Source organism: Phalangium opilio, unplaced genomic scaffold, assembly GCF_054372755.1.
Source record: "Phalangium opilio isolate 3A_F unplaced genomic scaffold, DU_Popi_V2 ptg000087l_1, whole genome shotgun sequence".
NCBI lineage: Eukaryota > Metazoa > Arthropoda > Arachnida > Opiliones > Phalangiidae > Phalangium > Phalangium opilio.
Window position 1 is genome coordinate 5258910 of NW_028324192.1, and position 21111 is coordinate 5280020.

At 38.6% G+C, this 21111-nt stretch overlaps 4 protein-coding genes across 5 annotated transcripts in view; 2 read left to right on the forward strand and 2 right to left on the reverse strand.

The window, feature by feature from the left end:
* LOC149650485 (DNA (cytosine-5)-methyltransferase 1.S-like) overlaps nucleotides 1-21111 on the reverse strand; it is a 179041-nt gene that overhangs the window by 136856 nt on the left and 21074 nt on the right. The window lies entirely within an intron of this gene.
* Nucleotides 1-21111, reverse strand: part of LOC149650492 (DNA (cytosine-5)-methyltransferase 1.S-like) — a 120572-nt gene that overhangs the window by 91067 nt on the left and 8394 nt on the right. The gene's annotated exons all lie outside the window — the stretch shown is intronic.
* LOC149650499 (uncharacterized) lies at nucleotides 6800-8095 on the forward strand. 2 transcript variants are annotated; one of them, XM_089849300.1, is made up of 8 exons: nucleotides 6800-7080; nucleotides 7144-7189; nucleotides 7254-7356; nucleotides 7430-7511; nucleotides 7574-7717; nucleotides 7775-7839; nucleotides 7924-7945; nucleotides 8010-8095. In XM_089849300.1, exons 1-5 carry the CDS (start codon nucleotides 7042-7044, stop codon nucleotides 7694-7696), a joined length of 393 nt encoding a protein of 130 aa, XP_089705426.1. In that variant the 5' UTR covers nucleotides 6800-7041; the 3' UTR covers nucleotides 7697-7717; nucleotides 7775-7839; nucleotides 7924-7945; nucleotides 8010-8095. The 2 variants fall into 2 exon arrangements, with proteins under 2 accessions (XP_089705426.1, XP_089705425.1); XM_089849299.1 differs by lacking the exon at nucleotides 8010-8095 and having other exon boundaries at nucleotides 7899-7942.
* On the forward strand, nucleotides 9323-11087 carry LOC149650500 (uncharacterized). The gene is made up of 4 exons (XM_089849293.1): nucleotides 9323-9465; nucleotides 9543-10784; nucleotides 10877-10932; nucleotides 11007-11087. Exon 2 carries the CDS (start codon nucleotides 9545-9547, stop codon nucleotides 10586-10588), a length of 1044 nt encoding a protein of 347 aa, XP_089705419.1. The 5' UTR covers nucleotides 9323-9465; nucleotides 9543-9544; the 3' UTR covers nucleotides 10589-10784; nucleotides 10877-10932; nucleotides 11007-11087.

A 21111-nucleotide genomic window follows, 5' to 3' on the forward strand; every position in this document is an offset into this window, starting at 1 on the left:
GGAAATAAATTGATTTCATGAAACATTTTATCAGTTAAACTAGCAGACTATTTTACATTGGAATCGGGGCTAGGGGTCGGGAAGTGCCCCAAAACTAAAATAAGAGCTACACAGAAGTACTTTGCCTTCAAAAAACCCTAAAATAACTCGTGTTTTTAAAAAATCCGGTTTAATCCAATAAAAACCACTGGTCTGGATTTTATTCAAATTATCCGGATTTTTGCCAACCCTGTAAGCAGGTTCGGTAATTAGAAGCGGGGGTTCGGAAATTAGAAGCGGGGGGTCGGAAATTAGAAGCGGGGGTTCGGAAATTAGAAGCGGGGGGTCGGCAATTAGAAGCGGGGGGTCAGAAATTGGAAGCGGGGGGTCGGAATTGAAACCCCCTACGTCGGAATTACAAGACATCAGTTCGGAATTGGACGCCACTACTAGAAATGGGGAAATAGATATTTCTCCACAAGTTACCGGTAATTTTGGCTCAAAATAGGCTCAAAAGTAGCGCAAATGTTCAAGCTATTTGGTACAATATCAAATATTTCTCATAACATTATACGTGTGTCATGTTTCAATCGATTTTAAAAAAGTGTTCGGAATTACAAGCTACCACCCTATATTTGTAAAATTTAATTAATGCGCGCATATTTTATTCTTTGTTATTTTTACCAATTTTAGTGTATTTTTGCCTCTATTATTATTTTGTTGTTATTATTGAAAATTTAAAGAAAAATAAGATGTTTTTAAAAAGTTTGAATAGAAAAAGTGAAAGTGGCTCTGGCCCTTCATATTAGCACAGAAAATATTATGACAATCAAGGAAATTCCCCCAAGATAGAAAAACAGCTAATTCGACTAAACAGAAATTTGGAAAACAAGTGTACCTCCGAAAAGGTCACACGAGCTTGTAAAAAATAAAAGTTTTGAAAAAGTAGTAGAATAACAGTTGAGCTCGAGATATAGAACAGAAAAGATGACTTAGATCCCAAGATAAGTAAGAGTAACGTAGTTAGAGTTTTTAAGTCCCCGTTGAAACCATGGTGTCAGTAAAGTTAAGTAAACGTAGTGAAGAATTAATAAAGTATAACTTTTGTTTTGTCAAATCACGTTTCCTCAATTACACTTCAATAGGCTACCTAACCCCACGTATCGGGTCAAGTGGTTTTATTTTTAATAATAAAAGGATTGGAATGTTTCAGTTCGCTCCTATCTGAACAATTAAGACTCTCCCAGAGCCGTCTTGGATAAAAGTCATCAAATGTGGGGTATAGGGTTTGTCTCAAAATTGGATCCACATGTTATATGGATGCTTCGAACTAAGGTCAGTCATAATAGAGTCGTGTGTATTTCAGAGGTTATTGTTAAGAAAGGAGAGGGCAGATACGTTAGTCGTAAACTCAGCAGGGATAGCGGTTACTTTCTTTCATGTTGTAGGGGGGGGGGGGTCGAAAGGGCCCAACAAAACCTTTCACTACCGAGAATTTTTGAAAAGGTTTAGAGTGACATCTTTACTCCGTTTAATAACAAAAGTTTCAAAATTTTATTAGTTCCCCTCTTTAGCCGCATGGCACCGCTAGTGAAATTGCGCGTATTTTTAAAATTTTGCTTCAAAAAGAGCGAAATTAGTGGTTCACATTAATGGTTATATCTCGAAGGCTATTTCACTTAGAGTGATAATTCTTTTTTCCCCGGGTATAGGAAGGTTCGTTCTATGAAGTGTGAGCAAATTTATAAAATTAGAAAATCTAAATCGAAACGTTTAGGCCGCATGTTTGAGAGTCATTTAGAAACGTCAGTAACAAATTAACCGTTAGCGCGATTAAAATTTTGCACGATGATGCCCTAGTTTGAACATTTTAAAGTATATTAAAAAAGAGCCCGACCCTCGGGGAAAACCCGTTGGCGAATAGCGGATGTTTGCCCGAAGCATGTTTTCGCTTCTGGCATCATGTTTAAAATTAAATATAAAAATAACTAAAATAGGTATCACCGTTTGAACTCGATGATGCCCTGGCAATGGCACTCTAGATTAAGAAAAACAAAACGAAATGAAGCTGCGATGTGTAGAACCCGAGTTATGGGCGCTTGAAAATTCTGAAATCTATGAGGCTTCACCTTAAACACAAATTTATCGCGCAATTTTGCATTTTTCGTAAACCCAAGAACTGTTGTTTCCCACTAAAATCAAATTGCCTCGCCAAAATTTTTCAAATTTCGAGGTATTTTTTGGAGTTCAATAACAAAACTCAATGCATATTCCAGGGATTCAATGATACGCGGCAGTCTAATACGCGCACCATGAAACAACCATGAGTCTTCAGCCTCTCTAAACTCCGTCAAGGTCATTTTCCAGGTAATTTCACATCTCTAAGGAATGCATACAGCCCCATATCCGTCATTAATTTCTATGAGTGATTTGTGGGCTGGGCTTGAACACTTCCCGTCACGATTAACTAACTGTCATTTCAATGGTCGATGCAACAGCTAGGCAGCGAGATGGATTATTCGCATCATAAATTTCGTCATACATAATGATGAGTCTAGCTATTCCCACAAAATCTCCCTTTTGATGACGTTGCTGACGGAGACGGCGAAAAATACGTTAATCCTTTTTACCTCTGTCGCTATGACCCGTCTCTTCTTTCATGCCCCCCCCCCGTAGGGAAGGGGGTCGTGGACTTTGACGTGCGCCCAATACACCCTGTTCTCTATTCCTGCTTTGAGCGTCGAAAGTTTTGCACGCGCATCCTTCATCCATGGTACTCATTTTGATAAAGACAAAGGACACGGTGGCATAACTTACTTTCCAGGTGAGTCGGTGACTGATATAATTGATCTTCAATCATAATAAACAATCCGAAATTTCACCATACAATTTATTTAAAAACTAAGACCTACAAAGAAGTTTTCTTTCTTTCAAAGCGTTAGTTCTCCGTTTATCTCAAGTTGTAGTGGCCAAAAGAGCCCCATGAAAGTAAATTAGCCAAATTGTTTAAAGGTGGCAATAAACAAGCCTATTTGGAAAAGGTAGCAAAACTTTACAGTTCAAACCTATCCAATTTAGTAATATTTTGTAAAAGCGGTTAATGTTTTCCGTTGATAATAACAAAATCATGGTGATACTATGGGACTAACTAACGCTTAGAAATTCATTTTATCCCTAACCTGGATACATAATTTATTTAAGAACTAAGTATTTAACACTTTAAAGGTTGTACCGTTGTTTTTAAAATAATCATAAATATGGTGAGACCTAAGAAGATCTGTGTGTGTAGTGGTTGTAGAAGTGACAATCGCCAAGCGCAGAAACAGTACATGAAAGATGTAGAGTTTATCGCCTTTTCACAACCTAAGTGTAATTATGAAATTTGGACAGAATTGATAGGTTGGAAAGAATACCCAGTCTCAATTGGAAATATATATATATATATATGACTGCTTTTAAGGCTTTTTGCTAACCCCCCCTTCCCCTTTTAAAAATTGAATCACTTTTCCGGTTCGCATCAAATTCTCGCTAGGGTGCGTTGTCACCAAACATTTCTCAGATATTCAGGCTTGCGTTAGTTAGTTCCATGGTTTCAGAGAAAAGACTAGTGGCGCCCCTACACGCGGCGAAGGTAATCTAAAAATACGTTATCAAAAATCCAGAAATTGCAACTTGGATTTCCCGCGCTTTATTTAATAACTCCTTCGCTCGTCAACAGAAGGCGCCACCCCATCACATACGCCAAGGAGAAGAAGCGAAAAATCCCTCACAAAAACGTTCAAGCGCCGCCTTCCCCAATAGTTTAGGCTTAAATAGTATGTTATAATGTCTATGGTTTTGGAGCGTTTTCATAAAATCAATCAAGCGAGAAGTTATGGAAACAAGTTAGATAATTTATTGTTTGGAAAAATAAAACCAATATTAATTTTTACAAAAGTTTAAAATTTAATTAAAAATGGAACTGTAAATTTAAGGCCTTCCTGAACTGGCCTATAACTAGGTTCTTGGAGGAAAGCGTGGGCCAATGTTTGAAATAACTCAAAAATTTTGGCTTTAGGAATTTTAATTTAAAATCTAATTTAAAATTTTGGCTTTAGGAATTTTAATTTAAAATCTAATTTAAAATTTTGGCTTTAAGAGTTTTAATTTAAAATCTAATTTAAAATTTTGGCTTTAAGAGTTTTAATTTAAAATCTAATTTAAAATTTTGGCTTTAAGAGTTTTAATTTAAAATCTAATTTAAAATTTTGGCTTTAAGAGTTTTAATTTAAAATCTAATTTAAAATTTTGGCTTTAAGAGTTTTAATTTAAAATCTAATTTAAAATTTTGGCTTTAAGAGTTTTAATTTAAAATCTAATTTAACATTTTGGCTTTAAGAGTTTTAATTTAAAATTCAATTTAAAATCTAAATTAAAATCTAATCTAAAATCTAAATTTAAAATCTAAATTTAAAATCTAATTTAAAATCGTTCCATGCATTCCGTTGAACACAGAGTTGACCACGTCTTTGCGCAACTCGTTATAAACGTCCAAATTGCTTTCCACGTCGGAGAAGACGCGATCTGACAGAGTTTTATTGTCAAAAACGAGTCCTTCCCTCGCTTACCATCCAAGCCACGCTTACCAAAAACATACTGCGTCCTGGGAATGAGGCAATCGTTGGAATCCAGTTGATAAATCTCATTGCGCGGATTTACTTTCCAATCAACGGAAACGTTGCTGTTTTCTCCCTACGCAAACTTTAATAGTTAAAGGGGGGTTCCACGATCTAACTAGGTCGGACTGTTAGGAGTTGACGCTTAAAACATGAATGGCTGAAAGCGCGACTCTCATTTGGTTAGAAAGAAACTAAAATAACAAAATTGGGAGCTTTCAGTTGGAGGAGGAGCCGAGTCTCGTGACAAAATTTACGCTGCCATATTGGTGGGTTTAAAGCGAGAACGAAGCTGAGATCACCCAACATGGCTACCAGAACAGCGGTAAGACTTGGGAGTGTGACGTACTACCAACGCCTACGTTATCAGGGTAAAAACGGCTAAATTTTAGCTCGCACATTCAAAATACAGTTTTATCAATAAATATCATTTATTCAAGGTTAATTATAGGATAATTTGTTAAAGTTATGATGCGTAAATTAATTAAAATTTAAAATATATATTTTCCATGTTTTTCTATATTTTACCCTTCATATTATAGGTTAGGTTAGGTTGGGTTATGTTATATTTTTAGATATATCGTGGCTAGGAAGAAGGAACTGGTGGGGTTTTTATGGCTATGAAAATATCGATTAAAATAGTTTCCGCGACTTTAATGTAATTAATTATCATATAATTAACATCAAGAAATTAATTGGAAAAACTGTATTTTGATGGTGCGAGCTAAAAGTAATGTTTTCCCGTAAAAACATACCCAATTTAGTAATATTTTGAATAAGGGGGAATTTATTCAGTTGATAAAACCTCAGACCACTAATATATATATATATATATATATATATATATATATATATATACTATATTAGTGGTCTGAGATAAAACTTGATAATAACAAAAACAGGCGCGCATTTAGCAGAACATCATAAAACCTTTCTGAATTTAGCGCGTTGTATTGAACACGAAGAACACTAACTTACCTTTCTATTACCAAGACAGGATTGCGGTCGTCCTTCTACCAAGGCTTCTACTCGCTATTAAATTCATGCAGAGCACCCACAATAGATCTTCGCTTTGACGACGCCATAATTAAACTTAACTTTATTACTTAAATTTCATATTCGGCAAAAATATTTTTGTAGTAAGTTTCACAAGTCAAATCGGTAACTAAACTGAATCACGACCGGTTAGGCGTTTTTATATTCAACCCCCTCCGAATGCGCGTGGCTTTCGCGAATCTTATTGGTCAAAAAATTTTCAAACTTCATAAATGCAGGGATGGAAATAACCAGCGAGGGAAATAAGGCCGTGGTGCAGGGCAAATGATCAGTGGATAATGTCCCGTGTATTGTGCTTATTTCCGGTCCGGAAAATAATTTTTTGTCGGGATCAGCGTGATCGAGTACACCGTGCCGGTGGAGTGTCTGCTTCTGTCAAACTGTCAGCAGGGATAAGGGAGTCAGTCCTTCAAGCTGTCAGTGACAGTCACCAGCGCAACTTTATTTTTCAGCGAATTATCCTTTGGCATTACCAGGAGTTCATAATAACCCGAAGTACGAAACTGGTTAAAAAGCCCGTAACAACAAAGTTTCGCCGTAAAGCTCAGCGGATTCATACACCGCTTAACTCCCTAAGAAATAGTTACCCCATTTTTAAGCGCCCACGCGAATTAACTTACACACTTCCGGTTTAGCACTATTTTTATCTTGTGATTTTGGGAGCGAAAATGGCTCACGTCTGCTTCTGTCGGAACAGTGTAAATTAAGCCTTGGCTAAGAAGTTGGCTTTTAGTCGGAATTTCTAGTTTTCTACGAAACATTTAAACGATCGTCAATAATGTTTTGTTGTGATATGTGTGAATGAGAATTCCGTGGTTAAATTAAAACGGTTTGGACAAATTTATTCCCAGTATCTTTAATATAAGAATTGCAACTTGTTTCTACGTCCACCATATCGCCATTTTTCTTTTCGACGGAGATCCCAGCCAACGGAAGTTTTGGAACGAAAACCAAGGAGCATAGATACTACTATGATATACTGTAAGGTTGTATGTCCATAAACAGGCTAATCCTTTCTATGCGCAACGACAGAATCTTGTTGTTCGCGATTTTTACCATTAGCTCTATGGCCAGTTTCATACTTCCCCTCCCGAAGGGGGGTTATTATGAACTCCTGGCATTACTTCTTTTTTGCGTGTGTATTTATTAATTTTCAGAAACAATTTTAGTAGCCATCGGTTTCTTTAAAAATTTAAATCAAGAATAAAATCTTGATCAGAATTTTCAAAACTTTTTACACTAAGCCTTGGATTTCTTGAAGTTCTTTAAACTTAGTTCTAGTTACAGTTTGTATGCCATTGTTTCGACTTTGAAAAAATGGCAGTTAAAGGCGCTACCCTTCGTGGATTCTATGGAGATTTTGGATTTTGTTGGCTGCAAACGTCATAAAGTAAAAACCAGACCTTTTTTTGTGAAACTGAACTCAATCTCATAGCGCTTTTAATATTTGCAGACGATACATGATTTTAGAACAGCTTATTCTATTAAATTTGCTCCTGGTTTGTTCAAAATTCGAGCTCAGCTATATTTAATATTTTTACTAAAATTAAACGTGTCATTTAGATTATTACGTTTATCGAGGGAAAGTTTTGGAGGCACTTTTATTTGGAAAACCTAACCCAAACCACCCCATGTATAAAGAATGGGTCAAGTCTGCGGGAATCAAGTAAGAAAATAATCCTTTTACTATTGAAAATAAACGTAATAACTCGTCTTATTTGTAAAATTCTTTGATTTAGCGACAGTTTAAATTTTGATGACCTAATTAGTTTTGTAAACTTCTTCAAACTAGTGGCAAAAGCGATTGGTCCAATTTTATTGGTAAGAAGCGTAAATTTTTATAATTTAATATTAATTGCAAATCTGGGGAAATTCTATTTAAGTTGTTTAAATGCGCGTCCACCGAGTGCGAGAAAGTAGAGACTCGGTGGGTCGAGCTTATTTCGAAATGCCAAAGCGTAAAGAAGTTTCATTTGGACAAAGCCTCGAAATTAATTAAGAGATGACGCTTCATATGAGATCACAAGGTAAGGCGCAAAGCATAATAATTATAAATAATTGTGATTAAAGCTAAGGTTTTAAAGGAAATATTCAACAATATCCCGTGAAAAAGAGATTGAAACAGCCTATATCATCTGCACTCGCGTTTGTAAGTTCATTTCTCAGAATGTTTCGTTTCATTTTTTATATATCATGAAAATGTTTCAGTTTTTGATGAAAACCTAAAATGTAGCGATTTAACACCGCAACAAATGGTAATTATAATACGCTTTTTGTTTTTTTTAAATAATGGCGTAACAATTTTACATTTGGTATTAGACATTGAAAGAGCGAGGTAATAATTCTTTCAAGGCGAGAGATTATGATACGGCTATTAAAACTTACTCAAAACTCATTGGAGAAAAGTAAGCGAGCGGTCCTATTCTATACTAATACAGGGTTGCCACGGGTCAGGGAAAACCCGGAAAAGTCAGGAAATTTGAAAATGGGCTAAAAAGGTCACGGAAAAGTCAGGGAATTTTAAAAAATTCAGCAAAGTCAGGAATTTGATTTTAGTTGGTAAAATTTCTGGGGATAAGTCTATTGAAAATGTAATGAAATTTGGTTCTGAAAATTCCGTGGCAACCCTGTAATAGGACTAATCAATAACTGACTAATTAAGTGTTAAATGTTTTTAGCCAATATTGCGATATAATTGATAGCAATCGAGCTGAAGCTTATCTTCGACTAGGGAAATATGGGGAAGCCGAACTGGATGCTACGAGGGCCATTATTTTAAATCCACACATGTGCAAGGTAAATTAAGTGTCGATGGGCACAAACTAGAGGTGTGCGAGTCCCAATGTTTAGGTGTGCGAGTCCAATTGCGAACATTTAATTTAAAAATAATACCTTCGAAAAGGCGGCAAAATATCTAGAACTATCATAAGTCAGTGTGTAGAAGCCTACGATTCTAGTTCTAGGTTTAGTTAAAGTACCAACGTGGAATAGAACGCGTACTGCGCGTGGCAATACATAGTTTACAGGCGTGGAGGATTCATACCATTTGCACAAGGAGACCTGGCAACTTAGAGTGTAAAATAGCAGACGATTTTACACTCTAAGTCGCTTGGTCTCCTTGTGTTAGTGGTAGGAATCCTCCACGCCTGTAAACTATGTATTGAATCCTTTGCTAACCTAGTGTAACTGCGCCTGCACTGACAAGCGACAACGCAGCCACGGACTTTTATCGCGCGTGTCAACTAAAGCGTTGTGTAGTGACATAGCCTACTAGATCATGCCTGCTAAATGCATGATCGAGTGGTCTATGGTACTTACTGAAAGACGTCGTAATCTTGACCCCTCGCGAAGAAATGGACTAACCCGACAAAAATTAAACTAGGCCTAGTTTAAAGAAAAATGAGACTCGCATAGGGGAAAAATGAACTCGTTGAGTAGTGTTACTGAGCTACTACTAAGTACTCAGACTCGGACTCGCGTGTGAATGATGCGAGTACTCGCGCAAGCCTAGCGCAAACCAATCTGAGATTGGTATCAGTCACTGATATTACATTTAATATCAGATTTTTACGTTGCAGTGACATCAGCTGGTAATCGTCATATTTTTTTTTCTTTTTTTAAGCTTACAAAAAACTAGCATTAGCCTATGAAGGGCAAAAAAAGTTGGATCAGGTCTTTGTCACTGTGGGAGAAAGTGAAGAACTTTGTCCCGATTTAGGAACATGCCGTTATCATGTGGATATTCTTCTTTATTCACGTACTCTCCGCGAAAAATGTAATTTGGTTTTCTTTATAAGAACTGTTCACGAGCCGCCAGGTTCTACTTAAATTTGGATATTTAAAATTTTTCAGTGATGTCTTCCGGTAGAAGTTTTCCTGAGAACGATGAAGTATCTAAAAATGTCCCGTCTTCCATGCCTGAATTAATAGACGATTCGGACGAAAATGAAGGAAAGCCAGTGCTTCCCAGAGATAAATCGCTACCACTTCTTAAGCTAGCTCTGGAAGATATCTCGAAAATTTTTGCCCAAATAGTTCTACAAGATAAAGCCCAAGCGGTCCTGGAAGATAAAGCCCAAGCGGTTCTGGAAGATAAAGCCCAAGCGGTTCTGGAAGATAAAGCCCAAGCGGTTCTGGAAGATAAAGCCCAAGCGGTTCTGGAAGATAAAGCCCAAGCGGTTCTGGAAGATAAAGCCCAAGCGGTTCTACAAGATAAAGCCCAAGCAGTTCTACAAGATAAAGCCCAAGCGGTTCTGGAAGATAAAGCCCAAGCGGTTCTGGAAGATAAAGCCCAAGCGGTTCTGGAAGATAAAGCCCAAGCGGTTCTGGAAGATAAAGCCCAAGCGGTTCTGGAAGATAAAGCCCAAGCGGTTCTGGAAGATAAAGCCCAAGCGGTTCTGGAAGATAAAGCCCAAGCGGTTCAGGAAGATAAAGCCCAAGCGGTTCAAGAAGATAAAGCCCAAGCGGTTCAAGAAGATAAAGCCCAAGCAGTTCTACAAGATAAAGCCCAAGCAGTTCTACAAGATAAAGCCCAAGCAGTTCTACAAGATAAAGCCCAAGCGGTTCTGGAAGATAAAGCCCAAGCGGTTCTGGAAGATAAAGCCCAAGCGGTTCTGGAAGATAAAGCCCAAGCGGTTCTGGAAGATAAAGCCCAAGCGGTTCTGGAAGATAAAGCCCAAGCGGTTCAAGAAGATAAAGCCCAAGCGGTTCAAGAAGATAAAGCCCAAGCGGTTCAAGAAGATAAAGCCCAAGCGGTTCCGGAAGATAAATCCCAAGCGGTCCTGGAAGATAAATCCCAAGCGGTCCCGGAAGATAAATCCCAAGCGGTCCTGGAAGAAAAGTCATTAGAAAATGGCCAAGCACTTGAAGCTTTGTTGCTAAAATGTCCAAGCGTTTGAAAAAGCCCAAATTGTTCTTGAAGTGGGAGAGTGTAAAGAAGATGAAGAACAAGATGTTCCTTGCAATAACAATACAGTGACGTTATTGAAATCATTCAGAAACAAAACTAAACGAGGATCAGAGTTCTTATTGGCTAATAACGAATGTAGCGCCGTGGAAGAGTACGAAGAAGCTCCAACTATCGCGGACTCATTGGTTAGTGAAACTTCTTATTTACTTAAGTTAATTTCTTGAAGTAAACCTTAATTTATTTTTTGAAACTTGGGAATATTTTCTTTACAAAAAAGATTTGCTTACTTTAAAATACGCCCTTGGAATTTCTCACGCTGCTGGAGATTTTCAAGTAATTAACTTAATTAATTTAATTGTTATATTATTAATAATTATTAATTTAGAGTAATGATCATTACTTTGAAGATATTGGAAAAAACCATAATCACCATGACTTTCCAGCTGTATTTTACGCAACCGGATTGGTTCTAATCAAATTGTTTCGGTAAGTATTTTAAAAATATTTATCAGGTCGAGGGGGGAAGGGTAATTTAAGAAAATTGGCCAAAAGGGAAAAATGTGAGGGAATTTCAAAACAGGAAGCAAAACGTTATAGAATTATCTCAGAATCCTTTGTGTGACGTCACCCATGCTATTTGCCCATAAAACCAAAGCGGTACCAAACATGGCCGCCCACTGCTAAAGCTAAGCCTGTGACGTTTAACCTAGGAACTGACGTCACGAATGAGATAGCTCTATTGAATTTAATAGACCAAAATTAATGATTTTAAAAATAGGCCTAATTTGTTTGAGATTTTAGGGATTTTGTTAGGGATTTTAAAATAGGCCTAATGTGTTATGAATTGTAAAATAGGCCTAATGTGTTAGGGATTTTTAAAAAGGCCTAATGTGTAAGGGATTTTAAAAGTAGGCCTAATATGTAAGGGATTTTAAAAGTAGGCCTATCAAGTTTATTTTCTCCAGCAATAGACGAAGTCTCCCATCCGTTAGATATTTTAAAAGTAGGCCAAAGATGTTACCAGATTTTAAGAATAGGCCAAAAATTAAAAGGGATTTTTAAAACAGGGCAAATAGGTAAGGAATGTTAAAAATGGGCCTTGAATGTCTGGGGATTATTAAAGGGCATGCGAATTAAAATTTCATATCATATTTTCCCACGAAAGTGGTATTATGTTACACTTCAAGTCTTTACTTTCAAAATATCAAGTTTTTAATATAATTGAACCAAAGTTTCCATTTTTAAAATCCATTGAAAAATCACGAAAACTCAGTTTCGATAAAAAACAATTCGGTCTTGTCGAGCTTGTTCGCCAGTTTTATGACATCACTATGACGCGAGAAAAAAAAGCGCGGGAATCATATACGCGTCTCGATCTTCTCGCCAGTCTAAACTCTGGGTCTGATAGCGGAGAGAGTGGCACCATCTCACGTGAAAAATATATCTGTGACGTCAGACTACGGGAAACGTTTTAGCCTTTCTTAAAACGTTGCCTACGTTAATCAAGGCCTGTGCGCGGCGCCGATTTTTATTTTTTGTTTGGCAATTTAAGTTGCCAAATTCTCTCACCTGAGGCGCTATTAGCTGGATGGCAGCCCATAGAGCCCCATACTAAGCGACTAAACAACCAATGTTAAGCTTACTTCCCCCTTTTCAGCCCCGAAATGGAGGGGGGCTGTGAAAAATACCGAGTCAAATCCCGGAAAACGCTAGCGCCATCTAGACAAAATAAGACGTTAGCTGCTTCAGTCTTTAGAACGTTGAATCCCCTATATGACCCCAACTATCCGGTTTGCTACTATCTTCCGCTAGATGGCGAATTAACAAGTGTTTTTCAACCTTCTCCCTCTGCCATCCGTCCTTCAGTATTGGTTCGTCCATGTGTTCATTTTCTCGCGCTCGGAATTTTAAATACTCATTTTCGCGCGCGTTTCGGTGCAGCTATCAATGCGATCTCGCGGTAAAGTAGGGAGAAAATAAGAAGTCGCGTTTCTTAAAAGTCGCCCCCTTCGAAGCCATCGCGCACAGGCCTTGATTAACGTAGGCAACGCTTAAAAAGAGGATTTCAAATCATTTCATTATTGCAAAATAACCAGAAATCGGAGAATTAAAAGCTTGATATTTTTGAATTCACAGAAATTAATTCTATCTTTTGTTTTATGAATCAGAGGTTGTTTTTCAAACGAACCTTGTCATTCGCTTTAAAATGGCCCATGACATTAACATCATTTGGTGTATCAGGGGAAAGTACAGGGAAATGTCTGGGAAAAAGCAGCTAGGAATTTGGAAGTGGAATTATCAGGAAACTCTCTTATCTAATTTTTAACGCGTATTTTTAATTTCTCAGTTTTGACGAAGCGCTTCTACCTCCAAAACATTGCCAGGAACTGATTAAAAACGTTTCAGTCTTAAAGCAATACGATTGGCCAGGAACGGAAAAAGTTAGTGACGAAACTTCAATCAAGGAGAGACTTGAGGTTAGTTCTCATTTCTATAAATATATTTCTACGCTTGCTTGGAATAGTTATAATGGTATTTGTCACGCTTTAGGAAAAAACTAATCAATAAATAAACCATTATAGTATTCTAGCGTAAAAATAAACACGGGGAAAAGTTAAATAGAAAGTCCAACAAACAAACATTTTATAGCTTCGTTTTCAAATATGGCCACGGAATGAGTAAAGGCGTGTTTTGAATCAAGATTTTTTGAACAAAAATTAAGCTTTTGCTTCAAAAGTAGCAGCGGAAAGCCGAAGCAAAAAATCTTGGTGTTTTCAAACAAGCTTCAAATTCAGCTTTTCGTCTTTTCAGGCTTTAAACCTTAGAGAAGCAGATATCTAAATGAGTTTGATATTTGCTTCTCATTTTGTTTAAGCGCTAGAAGTGTCGTCAATCTTGATTCACCAATTAGATTAAAGCATACAGTCTCCATGGTTACAACTATCTGCATGTTTTTTACATTAAAGGCAGCTAGTGTTTCGGCGCGTTCAGTTTTGCTACGGTTTTCGAAAAGAAAATGACGTCTACACACATGAAAATGTAATTTATAAATAAGTCACGCCCACTTGTAATTTTTTATTCATTTGAAGCTTGTTTGAAAACGATACGAGTTTCAGCTTTTCTATTTCAATTTTTTGGAAGATTTTTTTATCTTCGAAAGCCCGTCAAAAGTTCCCAAAAAGCCAAGTTGATTGAAAACGGGCCTTTACATTAACCAGGGTTAGTTTCAATTCAATTATTTATTATCATTTTAATTAGGGTTTTAGGTAATGCACGTCGCGTCTTAGGGGAAGGGAAAATTGCTGCACTTACCAAAGAAAAGGCGCAATTAGGTTATTCTAATTTTAGTTTCACAAATCATTGTACGTTGTGGGAGTCAATTAGTGTTTGAATTTTAGTTTATCAAGGCCACTTGAAATATCAATTTGAAGCACTGTTTTAAATAGAGTTGCTACGGGTCAGGGAATTTGAAAATTGACCCAAAAGGTCGGGGAATATTAAGAATTTCAACAAAGTCAGGGAATTTGATTAAAGTTTGTTAAAATCTCCGCGTTTATGTGACGTTTTAAACGCCGTTTTAGCGAGATCACGCGTGACCAGGCACTGAAATCGAGGAGTGTGAAGTCTGCGGTGTTTTACGTCAAATATTAATATTCGATTTAATCGAATTTGTTCTCTTTTTCTTATATTTAGAGCAATAACAATTTGGCCTTAAAATATCAGGGAAAATCTTATAAAAGGGTTAGGGAAAAGCTGGAAAGTCAGGGAATTTGAATGTGAAAATATAAATTCAAAGTGCTGTTTAATGTTAGGGTCGAGTGCGTTGGGGTCGATGAATAGAGTCTGTATTTTATCTGGTGTATCAAGGTCTTTTGGAACATCAATTTGAAGTGCTTTTTAAACTGGACTTTGTATCTGGTAATATTTAGATACGCAAAGGCCACAATCGAGATACGTTAGATTAGGTTTCATTTAAAGGAATACCGAACTGATTTAAAATTATCTCAAATCTAAAGCAAACCTTACTTTTTTGAGAGTTTAAACTCTTCTGATTCCAAAAATATACTTAATAAATATTTAAATATCAGGGAAAACACAGAAAAACACTTCGAAAACTTAAAATTTGGGGGCAAAAGCAAATTTGCGGAGAAGATTTTTGGCGGGTTTTTCTCCTTGCTACGTCACTCAAGGCATCTCGCGGAAAAGCCAAGCGCGAGCGCCCAAGACTCTCTAGTCTACTAATGCCGCGCGAATCTGAATAAAATAGGCTTAACGCGGCGCTGAGACACTAACAAGTATCACGTGAGCGACATCTAAAGTTAAAATTTCTCCTTACTACGTCATCAAACGAAACAAAATTTAGCAATTTTATAAACCAAATACAAAAGTAAACATATCATAATAAACTAGATTTTTCAAGGATTTTTTCCCATTTTAAGTTTGTGGATGACGAAAATTATGGCAGTAACTCTTTAATGCGTAATTTCATTGCGGTCATAGTCATAGGCGTAGAGTTTCGTAAATGTTTGGTGGGGCCCGGCCCAACCGGCCTGGACCAATACATAGATAGCATCATGTTAGCTCCCAAGATAAATTTAAAATTCCCGCCAAACCCGCGTTACTCCTTAGATGGCAACCCTTCCTATTCAATACAAAATCAATCGATACCGATCGAGAACGCTCAACCGAGAGGAAGGCGAGAGGAGATTTTTCTCGTAAACGTGACCACCATGTAACCATGCAAATAAATATCATCCTGTTTAATTTCTATTTTGCGTTTGATTGTCTCTAACTAACACGCCAAAACGTTCGTTAACTAACGAGTTAACATCTCAGAAGTGGGATTCGCCGCAGTTATTGACATTCAAGCGTACTAGCACGACTATTACAAACGATGTACGAACCGTCGAAACCATAACGAAGAAACGATACGAAACGTGGTCGCGCCATTTTCGGCTTCGGATAGCCAACAACCAACGTAGACGCCGTGTAACGTTTATGAACATTTCACGTCTAATGCAACGAGAATCAATTAACGAAAATAACGATAGCCCGTCGTTACGACGAAGTAGTAGGATCGAAACGAAAACTCGTGTTAATTATAAAGAGCTGGCCTTATCGGGAATAAGGGCGTTAACCGTAAACGACGAATGCGAAGATTCATTTAGCGAAGATAGTAGTGGAACCTCATACAGTACAGAATACGAAACCGATAACGTGTCCAATGACGAGAACACGGTAAATAACGCAATAGATAACGAAAACGATAACGAAAGCGATAACGAAAACGATAACGCGATAGATAACGAAAACGATAACGCGATAGATAACGAAAACGAAAACGATAACGCGATAGATAACGAAAACGAAAACGATAACGCGATAGATAACGAAAACGAAAACGATAACGCGATAGATAACGAAAACGAAAACGATAACACGATAGATAACGAAAACGATAACGATAACACTGTAATTCACGAACTCGATAACGATAAAGAAGGAGACGAAACGATGAACACGAATATCAACGAGAGAGAACGAAACAGAAACGAGGAAAGAGAAGATGGGCCTAGCACTGGTGCTCCAGCCTATGTAACAACGGAGGTATTTCAAAAAACAATGCAAGATGCGATAACGGCCACTATACAGCAAACTGTTGCTGCGACTCTCGGTAATCAGGCTCAAATGCAAACGATGATCCAAGCTAGCATCGCCGCCGCGTTGGCAAACCATTCTAACGTAGGAGCAAACTCAAGTACATGGGGAGCTACGACAGCCAGCGCGAATAACGCAAACGTGCAACACCATCATTGGGGCGACGTGGGAAAAATTATTCCGGAGTTTGATCCCGAACGTGCGCCACACCAAAATATGACTATGTGGCTAAAGAAGATTGACGACGTAGCACAAACCTACAATTGGTCTGATTCAACTATCATTAGCAACGCGTTACCACGATTACAGGGAAGCGCCAAAACCTGGTATGAGTCCTTGGATTCGATGAGCCAATCATGGGCCGATTGGAAGGTCTTACTCGAAAAGTGGTTCCCAGAAACCAAAAGTATTATGAAACTACAGCGAGAAATGGAGGCAAGAACATGGAAACCTGGAGAAACCGTCACTACTTATTACCATGATAAGGTTTCCAAGCTGCGTCAATGCGGTTATTCGGAGTCACACATGATCGAGTATATCATAACAGGGTTGAATAATAAAGAATATATAACCGCGCTATCGATGAAAGAATTTAAGAGCCCGCCGGAAGTATTACAATGCATACATCAATTAGAAGGAAGGTTGCAGTTGACAAAACCAAACGATAATAATGCAAAGAAAACCTATACCTATGAAGTTAAGAACAGTAATAACAGAGATTTCGTTCAACGAAATGTTTATTCGAACCATAATGCCCAAAATAATGGGAAAACAATGGAAAAGAAAGAGAACGTGGAAACGCGACCGATCTCGTTCAGGAGAGATAAACCGAAATTTAATGAGCAAGGATACCCCTTGTGTTACAATTGCTTTAATTACGGACACATATCGCGACTCTGTCCTAAACCACAGAGGCAGCCACGATGCGATAATTGCACGTTGTCCGGACACGAAACGAAAAATTGCCGAAGACCGAAACAGGTACATCACGTAGAAAATACCAGACCAAGCACGGAAAGTAATCAGAAATATTTCATGAATGCCACGCTTAACGGACACCCTATACGATCGTATGTGGACCAAGGCAGTAAATGTATGATTATAAGAGAAAGCACAGCTAAAGAGATGAATCTCCACATTGCAAATGACACTGATGGGTGCTGTATCGGAGGTTATGCCGGAAAAGGGAGCACTAAACCCGTTGGCGTGATCAGACAAGCCCAGATAAAGGTAGATCAAGCTACCGCGATAACAGACATATTGGTGGTTCAAGACGACGTTCAAGAAATCCCCCTACTCATAGGTCAACCACTAACTGAACAACCGCACATCACTATCGTGAAGAGAGGCAATGCATTACGCCTGTTTGAAGAGACACTGGAATCAACCGAAGATAACTGCTTAACAAACATCAAAATACCTGAACTAGATCCTCCACCGTTAAATTTATGGGCGCAGGACGCAACAGTCATACCCTCGCAACACGTTGGGTTTATTGACGTTTGGACTGACATAAAAGGAACAGAACACGATGTTTACATCGAAAGTCAGATGCGACTCTACCCGGAAGGCGAATACTGCGTACCAAGAGGAATCTTTCAAATTGATAAGGAGGGGAAAATGAACGTCCCCATCGTTAACATGTCCGCAAAACACCTAGTTATGAAAGCAAACCAAAAGGTGACTCAAGCCGTATCTTGTATTCCATTAACGACAGAGGGGTGCAACGATGTTTTAGCAATTCAGCAAACGAAACGTTGGTTAAGACCATTTGGCATCGACGAAATAAACACCGGACCATACGTAACCCGTGAAACCAAACACAAATTATGCGACTTAATCAACGAATACCGAGGCTGTTTCGCCGAAAATCTAAACGAATTGGGGCTAACCGACAAAGCGACGCTTAATATAGAACTCACTTCAAAAGAACCAATAACGTATCGACCGTACCGTCTTTCTCACGCCGAAAGAGAAAACGTCCGGCAGAAGATTAAAGAATTACTATTTGCTGGAATTATCGAAGAATCAAACTCTCCGTACGCAAGCCCAATTCTAATCGTCAAAAAGAAAACAGGAGATGAGCGCCTATGCATCGACTATCGTGCCCTGAATCGAATAACAAAGAAAGATGCATTTCCGCTGCCATTAATTGATGATCAGTTGGAACGTTTAAAAGGAAACAAATATTTTACAAGTCTCGACTTAACTTCTGGGTATTACCAAATACCAGTTGGAAAAGAATCGCGAGATAAAACGGCATTCGTAACGCCAGACGGACACTATCAGTTTCAGAGCATGCCCTTCGGGTTGGTTAACGGACCCGCCGTCTTCCAACGTATGATGAATACGGTTTTAGGGCCATTGCGTTATTCCATTGCCCTTGCGTATATGGACGACGTATTGTTGCCATCGGAAGATCAAGATGAAGGCTTGAAACACTTGAGGGAGATATTGGTGGTCTTCCACAAAGCAAAGTTAACGCTAAACCTTAAGAAATGCTACTTTCTCTACAACACCATAAATTATTTGGGATTCGAAATTAACGAATACGGCATAAAACCAGGCCAGAGAAAAATTGACTGTATAAGTCGATTTCCACGACCGCAAAATGTCCACGAAGTACGAAGGTTCTTGGGGTTAGCAAGTTATTTCCGTCGGTTCATAAAGGACTTTTCCATAATTGCCGAACCACTATCGAAACTGTTACGCAAAGACACAGAGTGGAATTGGGAAAAGGGACAAGAAGAATCATTTGAAGCGTTGAAAACGCTTCTAACCGAACGACCTACTCTGAACCTTTACGACCCGAACGCGTACACTGAAGTACACACCGACGCAAGTCAAATTGGAGTAGGCGCGATTTTACTACAAAAAGGCCGAGATGAGAAATTACACCCGATCTACTTCGCGAGTAGGAAAAATACTCGAGAAGAAGCAAAATACCATTCGTCGGAACTAGAGACTTTAGCCGTCGTTTGGAGTTTGGAAAAATTCCGAGTCTACCTTATTGGCATTACATTCACCGTGGTTACCGACTGCAATTCCGTCAGAGGAACATTAGCCAAGAAACACCTAGTACCAAGGATTGGTCGCTGGTGGCTAAAATTACAAGAATACGATTTCTCCGTCACACATAGACCAGGTGAACGCATGCGACATGTAGATGCTCTTAGTCGAGCCCCGGTTGACGAACCCAACGAGATCGAAATAGCGAACGGAATAACGATTTTATACACTGAAATAAACAACGACGATTGGTTAGTTGCTGCCCAGTTTGCCGACCAGAAGTTACAAGACATAAAACAGCAACTGAACAACGCAAGCAGGTCAACCAAAGCAGAAGATGCACTACATAAAGAATATGTCCTGCAACGGGGAAGCCTATTCAAACGCGTGCTGAACAACAGCAATGAAGAAAAACTCCTGTGGGTTGTTCCCAGTAATGCCCGCTGGAGAATCGTCAAGAGTTTTCATGATGATATAGGACACGTCGGAGTCGAAAAAACTTGCAAAAAGATATTGGAATATTATTGGTTTCCACGCCTTAAGAGATACGTTAAAAGATACATCGCGGGATGCTTAGAATGTCTCTATCATAAATACCCTAGTGGAAAGAAGCCAGGAATGTTACATTCTATCGATAAAGTAGGCGCGCCTTTCCACACGATTCATATGGACCATCTTGGTCCATTCATACGAAGTCTACGTGGTAATACATACGTCATAGTAGCCGTGGATGGTTTCACGAAATTTACCATTCTACGAGCTGTCAGAGACACGGGAATGACAGCAGCACGAAACTTCTTGGAAGACATCATCGGTATGTTCGGTTCCCCACAACGACTGATCACTGATCAGGGCACATCCTATACCGGCAAATCGTTTAAGGCTCTCTGTGACGCAGCGAACATTACACACGTGGTGAACTCCACCGCAACCCCGCGTGGTAATGGACAAGTCGAACGGATAAACCGTCAACTAACCCCTGCCATCGCTAGCATGACTACGCGAGAAGATGACAAAGACTGGGATACCCATTTACACCAAATACAATGGGGTATCAATAATACTGTCCACCACGCCACGAAAACGACTCCATTCTCCATCCTATTAAATTATAAATCACGAAGTCCAACACATAATCTTATTGAAACCGCTGTTTGCGAAAATAAGACCGACGATATCGAAAAGCGCAGAGAAGAAGCTATTAACGAAATTAGAACGGACCAGAAGAAGCAAAGAGAGCGCTATAATGCGAAACGTGCGAAGGCGCCTACGTTTGAGCCAGGCGACCTAGTTCTTGTCGAGCGCGAACCTCCAAGTACTGGAACGTCTCGAAAAATGGCAGTAAAGTACAAAGGCCCTTATGTGGTATCACAGAAATTGAAATACGACAGGTACCTTATTGAAGATTTACCTGAAAATCAGAGAACGAATCGATTCTATCGAAACACTGCTCCCGTCGATAAACTGAAACGGTTCGCGATCATTGATAATTCACACGAGATGTCTGATGATTCTGACGACGAAAACGAACTACATATGGATAAAACTGGGGCTGATTCACCTCGTCCCAAGCGACACAGACAACAGCCTGCGTATTTGAAAGACTACCTTCTAACCTAAGGTTGCGAACTCTAATATTTACCAAAATGAACAAATGTCAGATTGTTGGACTTAATTTACTTATTTTTGCGAAAGTGTATCATTTTTTTATTTCATTAGTTTTCTATTTTTGTACGATTAATCAGGAGCTTAAATAATCAGGAATAGCCGAATGTTAGCTCCCAAGATAAATTTAAAATTCCCGCCAAACCCGCGTTACTCCTTAGATGGCAACCCTTCCTATTC